The following is a 10,000-nucleotide window of genomic DNA, read 5'->3' on the forward strand; positions in this document are numbered from 1 at the left end:
CCGTTCACCTAAAATGTAACGCCTGTGACTACTATACCAACAGTGTGGATAAATTACGCTTGCATACCACCAATCACAGGCATGAGGCGGCCCTGAAGCTCTACAAGGTAAGCAGTGACATCCATTTCCGTTGGCACAGAGTAGACAAGGGGATTAACTGTTTCAGTGCTTGGAGCACAGATCTGCAAGTTAGAATAAGAAAAAAAGACAGGCAAAACATACAATTTATAACTTAACATTATTAAAAGCATATTCAACTATATGGCAGTGGAGAATTTTTCAAAAGATTTGCTATGTGTCCCACTTACCTCTACCTCAGCGGCATTGATTGCTTCACTGGCTTCCCTGTAATAAAAGAACTTTCCTGGGTATTGTCATATATAAAATAATTCTCTTAAAATCTCTTTTACCTATTGTTTTTAAGAAACAAAATCATGGCGTCTCTCTTGGCTGATTATTAAAGGTTACACGAAGCAGAAAAAACAAAATGTGTTTTACTCTGTGAATGCATCATCTTTTGTTTGGTGACAAACCGGGATGATCAGAACATGATTTTTTTGTGTGTGCATGAGATCTCAGTAATATTGGGTAAACATTCCTATAGCATCAGTCCAAAATCTTCAAAGTCAACTCTGTTGTGTTTTGCACAACATTTTTCCCAACTAGTAACACTTTCCCCAACAAAAGAGTGTGATATAGATAAATATGCTCCTAAGACAGCAAGTGTACTTTTTTGTTTACTGGGAAAAACTATGCAGATGTCATGTGTAAGTGCAAGTGATGAATGTCATTTATCACACAACTTGTCTCAATGTCTCCTAAACCCTAATCGCTGATTAATTTATTTTCTGTAGTTTTTCATTGGATTGCCTTGATTGTCTTGGTTCTTGTACAAATGCAACAGATTCATTTCTATGATGAATAACTTGATAACTTATGAAAAACTTCTTTGTGTCTAGACGATATTAAAATTCAGAAAATATTGCAAACCATTAGTCATTGTAACAAGCTCTAAATATGATTACAAAATCCATTTTGCAAGTGTTATCTATTGATTTAAACTAGAAATCAGCAGTGATAACTATACTATCAGGAGTCAGTCAACGATTATAATACCTATTGCTTTTTAACTCTATTTAAAATTACAAATGCACAGCAAAAAGAACACATATGGCTCTCTGTATTAGGTGCTGGAATTATTTATTTACGTTGGTCTAGTCCTATGTATTTGGATTGTTTCTTGAAGTTCAAATTCTAGATGGATGTATGATGCATAAAAATGTAAAGACTCAGTGTGAGAATTTGTAACATTGTAACATTGTTCCTGGGATATTGGCACTCTGTGGATCAATAATGAAAGCATTAGATTTGGGCTCCCCAGTTTGTGGGGAGTGCAGGTCCTAATGTAAGATGGAACATTTCTCTGCCTGCACTATTGAAAATATAAACAATTAATTGTATTATAATTCATAGGTTTTATAGCAACAGTTGACAACTGTTCATTTGTCTACTTTTTTTCTGTTGATACCTGACCTATTAAAACTTTTAGAATACCTAGGAGAAAAAAAAACAAACATTAAGTTTGTATAAATAATATATTTAGTCCCTGGGAGCTATATCGAATATTCATGAACTGTGTTTATATTCACGCAGCTCCTCTAACACTTTAAATTAACATGTTTTTATTACTCTCACATGGGAACCTAAGGAAAGGAACAGCATTATTATTTATTTTTTTAGGAAAGGTTATTTAATCAATTGGTTTGATAATTATTTGTGTGTATGGTGTGTGTGTGTGTGGTGTGTTAAGTTTATGTATTTCTTCCATAGGCATGAGTTGAACACCTCACTCTTCCAAGGATAATTTGCTGGCTACAGAGTTACTCATGAGGTTCCTTTTCAGGGCAGGTAGGATGGCATCTTGGAATTTGTAACAAATCAAGATAAAAGCTAGATTATAAAGAGAACTTTAAAGCCAAGAGTGTTTTATGTCCCACAACCAATGATGTACTCTTATTTTTAAAATTTTATAAATCATATAAAATTGTATACTTTTTTAGTTGCTTATCTCTTAAATAGCCAAGGGTCTCTGCTTAGTGTAGCATTTAAATGTGGTCCCCAAACAAATGCAAAATTACTTTGAACAAACTTACCTTGAAGATGAGAAATACTTGAGCTTTTGAAAGCTGGTATTAGACAAGCCCACTATATTCTTTTTTGTCCTTCAAGAAGCATTCCTCATTTCTAGAAACAACTAGAAAAATACTCCAGAGTAGCAGGGTGTCGAGGATGAGCCCATTTCCAAACTAATTTCAGAAACTCTGTGAGTCAGACGTAGAGGATTTTCAAACACAGTAATGAGGATATTAGCAAGCTTGGTCTCGGCTTGTGTCGGCAAAATAAAATTGGTTCATAAGTAACATTAATTGCTTTTAAATGAGAACCTAACAAATTGGCCTGGGCCTGGAAAAAAATATTGGTTTATCATGTGGCTAAAATATTAAAATTAGACATAAAATGTTTCAGAGTTAATGACTAGACAATAATCTCCTACATAAAATTAATTCTCATTAAGAGTTTAATTTACATCATTTTGCACTGTGAATTATTCAGACACTGGAGGAAAGTGACAAGTAGCAGTTGTAAGACAAATACAGAGTGGCCAGAAAACAACTTTTCTTGTTATTGACAACATATCCATTCATAACACTGAATGTAGAGATGTGTCATTTCGATTTGAATAAACCACTTTACCCATTGGGTTGTCAAACTGAAGCAGTATTACCTCAAAGAAGTGTGTGTGTGTGTGTGTGTGTGTGTGTGTGTGTGTGTGTGTGTCTTTATTCTAGTTTAAGGAGGTTAAAAGTTAAAGGTTAAGGGTTAGCTTGAAAGCATCATCTGCCTAGCTGCTTAACTTTAAACTGATCAATTTAATGAAAATCTGTTTTACAGATCTTGTTTTAATGTATTTGGCAGGATTTAGGCAGCTTTAACATTAGATGTATGCTAGTAAAAATTATTTCTTTATTTGACCAGAACAACACCTTTCCTTTTTTGTTTAAGGTAGATGACTTGTGGGTTATGGTATTTTGGCAAAGAACCCAGAAGCAAAATGTGCTGATGATATTTCCATATGGACTCAAAAAAAAAAAGAAAGAAAGAAAGAAAAAAAAAACAAAAAAGAATACCTTTATGTCTATTGCTAACAATGTCTGCAAAAACAAATAAAGCTTTATTCATATTTTTTGCTGTTATTTTTCTTAGAATTTTTTTTTAGAAAACAATTTTGTTATGTTAAGACATGTTACTCATTTTCTTCAAGTAAAATTCTCTGAAGTGCTAAGTACTATTGGATTTTGATTTTTTTCCCTCCAGAAATTTGAATGATGAAGCAAAATTGGTCAAGAAAAATGAAACAAAAAATGAAACAAATTTCCTTTTATCTTCACTTTTAACATGTGAAAGTATATTTAAAGTGAGGTTAATAAATACTAAATGCCTAGATAGAGAGATTTTTACCTTTCCTGCCCAATTATAACTATCTGAATGCCTATTTGTACCTATACACATGCATATATGTGGAATATGTACAACAGTTTTTAACCTATATGTTATATGTGATTATAGTCTTAATTTCATGCTTTAGCATGCTTTATGAATTTTGGCCAATTGATATTTACAAAATAGGTCCTCAGTAAATATTGGATGAATAAAGGACTAAAGAATAAACTGAGGAATGTATTAAAGAAACCCTTTTACTTCTAATGTTTATTTTTTAAAAATGCATTGTGATTTGGTCTTACTCTTTCATGATCCCAAACTTTTTCTAAAGAATCCAGAGGAAAGATATAATGAAAAACGCATTACACATTCAAACTCAGCAAGAACAAGGAAGACTTTGGCAATATTTCAGATTTACAATTCAGTTTATTCTTGGCTGGCCAGGACCTTCCTGGCCAGCTGATTGGTCTCACCACCACCCTCAGCACCCTCAGCACCCTCAGCACCCTCAGCACCGTGCACCTGCAAGTCAGCTGCTCTCCTGCTATTATGTGTATTTTAAAGTTAGGTGTTCACAGCTTTGCTGGTTCAAAGGCAAAAGCTTAATTATATGGGCATTTTTTTTCCTTCTTCATCTGCTAGTAGTGAAGCAGAGGAGTCAGTCTGAATTCCATAACGCTGTTTTCATATTTGGATTTCATATTGGCTGAGAGCAGTGAGCAAATCTCTTGTCTCCATGGTGAGCAAATAACACACATGGGATTTAGTTCTAGGTAACTTTTCGTCTAACATACCCCCAAGGAACACTTTTGGGGTTTTCTCATTACCCTTCTTATAGATGAAAGAATCCGGGTTAAGAATTAAAGTCAAGGTGTGGGGGGAGGATCACAGAGGAGAATACAAGGAGGTACACTGGGAGAAGAATGTGCAATGGAAATTGCAACACAAAAATGGAATAATTAGCTTCACTTAACTTTTTGCTGTTTTTACTAGTAGGAAATAATAACTGGATCAGTTTGGAGTTAACAATGAGTCACAGGTATTTTCATTTCAATAGGCCTGAGTCCAACTTTGCAATTCAAAATCAAATGTACCAGATATGTACCATTTCAATTATTGAACTGTCATTGTCCTGGTGTGATGATAAAAGAGGTCAGGAGATTGTGTGGTACATATTTGCATAAAAGTCATTGTGCAGAAGGAAATTGGAATATGTGTGTGTATCTAAGAAACCCAACCAGGGTTTTCTTAATCTTATTCTAGTCATTTGTTTAGATGAAGAAAGCTGTTTTTAGAGATAAACAAAAGTTATTCTTTTCTGTTGCTCAACATTAACATGAATATGGAAATTTTTGCACTTTTTGTATTAGTTTCAGATTTATGTTCATTTCAAGGTTGAAATACATTGTAAAGTTTAATTCCAGTTTCAGGATCTCTTTTTTAAAAAAGTAATCACAATTCAAATTATTGTATTGCATTTTCATATAAAAAACAAGCAGGGTTGAAAAAAAGTTTCTGTAGTACAACAATACAAGCTTTCATAATACTTATAACTTGTAAATACACAGATCAAATAAAGATGAGTTGCTTAGCTAATAGCAACTAATAAATCACTTTTGTTTTCAGATCACAATGTAATTGGCCAGCTCGACTGACTACGTCTGCTTCTGTTTTTAAGCTTGACATTTGTGAAGCACAGCTATGTGTTATAATGGCTTCATAACACACATATGGACCTTTTTCACTGCATTCTCTTGGCAAGTAATATGTTACATTAGGAACTGAGAACCCACTTTATATTTCTCAAGAAAAAAAATGACCTCAAAGCTGTCTATCAAAATATAGATGGACACATAGCAATTCCTAGAAAGATTAATTTAGAGAAGGTATTGGAAACTTATTATAGCCATATCAGGATAGATAAAATAATTTCAGTGTGTGAAATTGTTATCAAACCAGACAAAATCTTTTAGAAAGTGAAATGGGTCACTGGAACCCTCCTATCTTCTTTCTCCATGGCTTTCCTTAACCAATGCTACCATCTCCCTACATGTCTGGTACATGCTGTTGTTTTCCTCAAATCCTCATTATTTTATCCCACCAAGATTTTCTCATCATGGAAATACTCTGTTGCAAGGTTACCTAATTCCCCAAAGAAAATGAGCATTCCTTAAATCAAAGTGAAGCAAGCCTTTTTATAAAAGCAAAGTAGTGTATCCAAAGGAGTAAACGACTCTCAAACCTTCTTCAGAGTTTATTTGTATTTTTTTTTCAGTTGTAGATGGACACAGTACCTTTATTTTATTTATTTACTTTCATGTGGTGCTGAGGATGGAACCCAGTGCCTCATACTTGCAAGGCAAGCGCTCTGCCACTGAGCCACAATCCTAGCCCATTTATTTGTATTTTTAAAAGAACTACTTAATCTGAATGAATTTCTGTGTTTGGAGAAAGTGGAGGGATTATGTCAAGGAATCAGGTAAGGTAGCTGAATGCCCTTCCCCAAGTTCTTCCTTCATTTACTCCTTCTGAACCCGCATGGGCATCTGCACACAAACTATCACCGCACAATTACACAACCACATAACCACATCTCAGAAATATAGTCAACAATTTGAAATTGCCATTCACATCAGGAACATATCAACTAGTACTTTATGATTTGTGCTACTTATTTTGTGTGTAACTTTTGTTCTTTCTATCTTATATCAACTGCAGGTATGATTTAGCCAAAAAATAGTAAATGGCTCATTTGTTGCCCTCCCTGAGGTAAAGCAGATGGAAGTGTCATCTTATAATTAATGTACTCTCCTCTTGTGTTTCCTCGGATTGAATTTAATCATCCTTATCAGTGGAGCTTGTGTTGCTGAAATGCTCACATGGGTGCTGGGATACCATGCAGCAATACAGCCAGAGTCATATGTTAGGCAGGCTCCACACTGCTGAAAGTGTCTTGACCTGGGGTGGAGTGAGGAGGAGCTGGCATGTGCATAATGACCACAGTTCTGCTTCCAGAACTTCTGGCCTTCCTGAGTTCTACTGGAAATGCTTTACCAAGTTTGCTTTGAGACTGAGCCTACGCTCAGGCTGAATTCAATTAGATGTGGAGATTTGTTCATTATTCAGATACTTCAAGCCTTAAAGGCACTTTCCTTCCAAATTACCAGTGTATTTCAGGAGAGCAAAGGAAGATCTGATTTACTTCATAAATGAAGAGCAACAGGAGAGGCTTAACCATTACAAAATATCTTTGCCATTTCCATGACCTAGGAGTGTGGTGACCTGTGTAGGTTCAAGGGTCAAAGTTCTGACTACAGAATGCCCCCATGGCACCCCAGTATTTAATTCCAATAAATGCAGATGCATTTACTAAGCACTTACTATGTGTCAGGTTTTGAAATGTTGCTGTGAATGCTGGCTGGATCCATTGAATGTGGTGGGATAAGAACTGTCTGCCCAAGTGCTGCTCAGGAGCAGAGGGATTTCTAAGATGGTGCTTTCTAACTCCAAAAAATTACAAGCTAGATTTGGTGGTTAGATATCAGGCATGTCAATAAAATTAAGAACTAACTCCACAGCCATTCAAAGCTCCCGTACTTGCTTTCAACAGTGGTTAAGCAAATGACTGAGTGTGCTTGGCCTCTTGAATTATTAGTAGATGTCATACAATGTCCCTTGTGTATCTGGACTTAATTTAGTTGTCCTAGTGTTCAGTAAGATGTTATTGATCAGTTTAAGGCAGGATGATAGTAGAAATTTGAGGGAAGGATAGAGTTTTTCTATTGGTTGGAATATTTATATTGTTCTTCAAAAAGGAGGATAATGTTACTAACACATTTCCTTTAATACAAGAAATGCCCTTAATTAAAAAAAAATACAAAATATGTCAAAGTACAACTCCAGTCAGTCTCTGTATAAGCAGGATGTTAATGTAGTATGACTCTTGGAGTATCTCTGTACATTAGGTTTCCAATATGGCCCGTGAAAGAAAATGTTTAAAGATTTAATTATATGACCAATAGTACCATTTTCATCATAGATAAGAATAGCTCTATGTGGCAGCATTTTATTTCACACAGTTGTGTAATCTTTCATAGGTATTCCATATTTTCTAACTTTAAGGTCTGCTTTTCTATCTTTAACTTAAAGAACTTTTGTAGACTTGAAAATAAACTTATTATAGTAAATATGCATGTGTAGATATAAAATTATATGGAGACTATACCCAGATTTTCTAAAGGCTTTCTTTTGATGGAAGAAGTAGGTACCATATAATATAAATTTTTGTTTCCTATTGCTAAAGAAACAGGCATTAGGGTTATATTTGCTTATCAAGCAGTTTTTAAGGGAGTAGTACAGAGAAATACTGGGTTTGAAGAATTACAACTTTATATATGTGCTGGTAAAATTAGTGGAATGCAAGGCTGAAAGTAGAAGGAATGAGATATTGATAGACCCAGCTTGTATTAGTTAACTCTAGCTTAGGAGAAAAATCATTAAAAGTTTTAAAATTTGGGCTGGGGATGTGGCTCAAGCGGTAGCGTGCTCGCCTGGCATGCACGCAGCCTGGGTTTGATCCTCAGCACCACATATAAACAAAAATGTTGTGTCCGCTGAAAACTAAAAAAAAAAAAAAAAATATTGAAAAAAAATTCTCCCTCTCTCTCTCTCTTTAAAAAAATTTTAAAATTCTGATTTTTAGTTTGCTACCAATAAAACCATATTGATAAATACTTATGCAAATATTGCCTTTTATAATGGCTTTTTTGGAGGTATTTAACCTAAAATCTCCAGTCTTTTTTAAAGAAATTAATTAATTATTTTTTTTTAAATTTTGAGACAGGCTCTCACTGAGTTTCTTAGGGCTTACCTAATTTGCTGAGGCTGGCTTTGAGCTTGGGGTCCCTCTGCCTCAGCCTTCTGCCCTCAGCCTCCCAAGCTACTGGCATTATAGGCATGTGCCTCCTCTCCTGGTATGAAACTTTTATTTTTGATATCAGGGGAGCTTACCCCTTGAGCCACATCCCCAGACCTTTTTGTATTTTATTTATTTATTGTAAGTTGCTTACGGCCTTGCTGAGTTGCTGAGGCAGGCTTTGAACTCTTTTTACTAACATGTTTGGGTGTTTGGGGCATTAAAGCCTTGCTTTCTTTGAACTCTGAAATCCTCCTGCCTCAGTCTCTGGAGCCACTGGGATTAGAGGCATGCACCACCAAACTGACTAGGTACTAACTTTGAAAACTACACTTACTGACAATGATCTTAGTAAGTTAACCACTTTAGGTACATTATCTCATGCATTCTTCCTAACAGTTATATGGTATTTTTCCCATTTAACCTATGAGGAAACTGAAATTCAGAGAAATATGACCTTGTTCAAGTTCTCACAGATAGTAAGAGCCTGAGCTGAAATTGTAACCCTAGGGGCTTCCCAGCTCAAGCCCTGGCCTACTTATGAGTGTTAGCTAATAAGAACACTTTTTAAATTTGATGATTGGAAGAGTAGGGTGTGAGAAGGAAGGAGAAAGACTCGGGCCTTCAGGGGCAAACTTTACAGTTTTGTTTAGGGCTCATCATTGCAGAGTCCATGTCCACTCCACCAGATTAGCAGGTTTCTTTAAAGGTATTTTAGATGCTGTAAGAGCTGACCAATAGATGTGCACATGTGAATGCAATCTACTGCAATTATAAGCTTGTGATGCTCCGGTCATCTATATCCTAGAAGGAGAAACTGCTGGTTAAATTTGTCACCTGAATATTTCCTGTCACTACAGAATTGTTTTATTTTCATTCTTTCCTTTCCCAAAGCTTCTTTCTACTGGCATGTTTGGGTGTTTAGTATATTAAATAGAAAAGACTGATAGAATATTTATCACATCTATCTAGGTCCTGAGCTCTCAGTGCTTGCAAGTTAAGCGACTTTGGAAGTTTCACTAATTTGTTCAGGTCACCAGGGTACCTTAGCAATAATGTAGTAAATAGTACCCTGCTGACCTAAAGGAGGGATGTGCCTCCCTGAGCATTTAGCTTACTACATAGGAGCAACTACAGCACAGCCTACTCACTGCCCTGAATCTGTCTCCTTCCCTGAATTTCCCCTGGCATCCTTATCATTCCTGGAGGAATTTCTATTCATGTGCTCCCTGTAGAATTTTTGAGAATCATCTTATTTTAAATTATTACTATTATTACATTTTTCTTTCTCTTATTTCTTTTAGTTATTGGATTCCATGGATTTTTCTTTCTAAAGTATGTTTTTCATGAGTTCTCTTTCTGACTCTCTCTCTCCTTGAAATTTTGCTAATTTTTGTGTGAAGCCCATAGTATTGTTACAAATGTTGAAATTGGCTAAACTCAGAGATATTTGGGACAATCCTGCCTCCCTGAATCTGGCTCCCTGATCCTTTAAAAAAAAAAGTCAGTCATTTGACATGTCATTGACCACATTTATTAATGAAATATTCTTCAATTGGAAACCAGAATAGTCTTAATTTTGAA

The 10,000-nt window shown here is 35.3% G+C and overlaps 1 protein-coding gene across 1 annotated transcript in view; it reads left to right on the forward strand.

Annotated features, from left to right (window-relative positions):
* The window catches only part of LOC143388943 (zinc finger homeobox protein 4-like), a 20,989-nt gene that overhangs the window by 3,857 nt on the left and 7,132 nt on the right, over positions 1-10,000 (forward strand). The window contains 1 exon segment of the mRNA XM_076842355.1: positions 1-107. This exon segment is cut by the window's left edge and continues 396 nt beyond it. Within this exon segment, the coding sequence (XP_076698470.1) occupies positions 1-107 (107 nt within the window).

Source organism: Callospermophilus lateralis, unplaced genomic scaffold, assembly GCF_048772815.1.
Source record: "Callospermophilus lateralis isolate mCalLat2 unplaced genomic scaffold, mCalLat2.hap1 Scaffold_45, whole genome shotgun sequence".
In the NCBI taxonomy this organism is placed as follows: Eukaryota; Metazoa; Chordata; class Mammalia; order Rodentia; family Sciuridae; genus Callospermophilus; species Callospermophilus lateralis.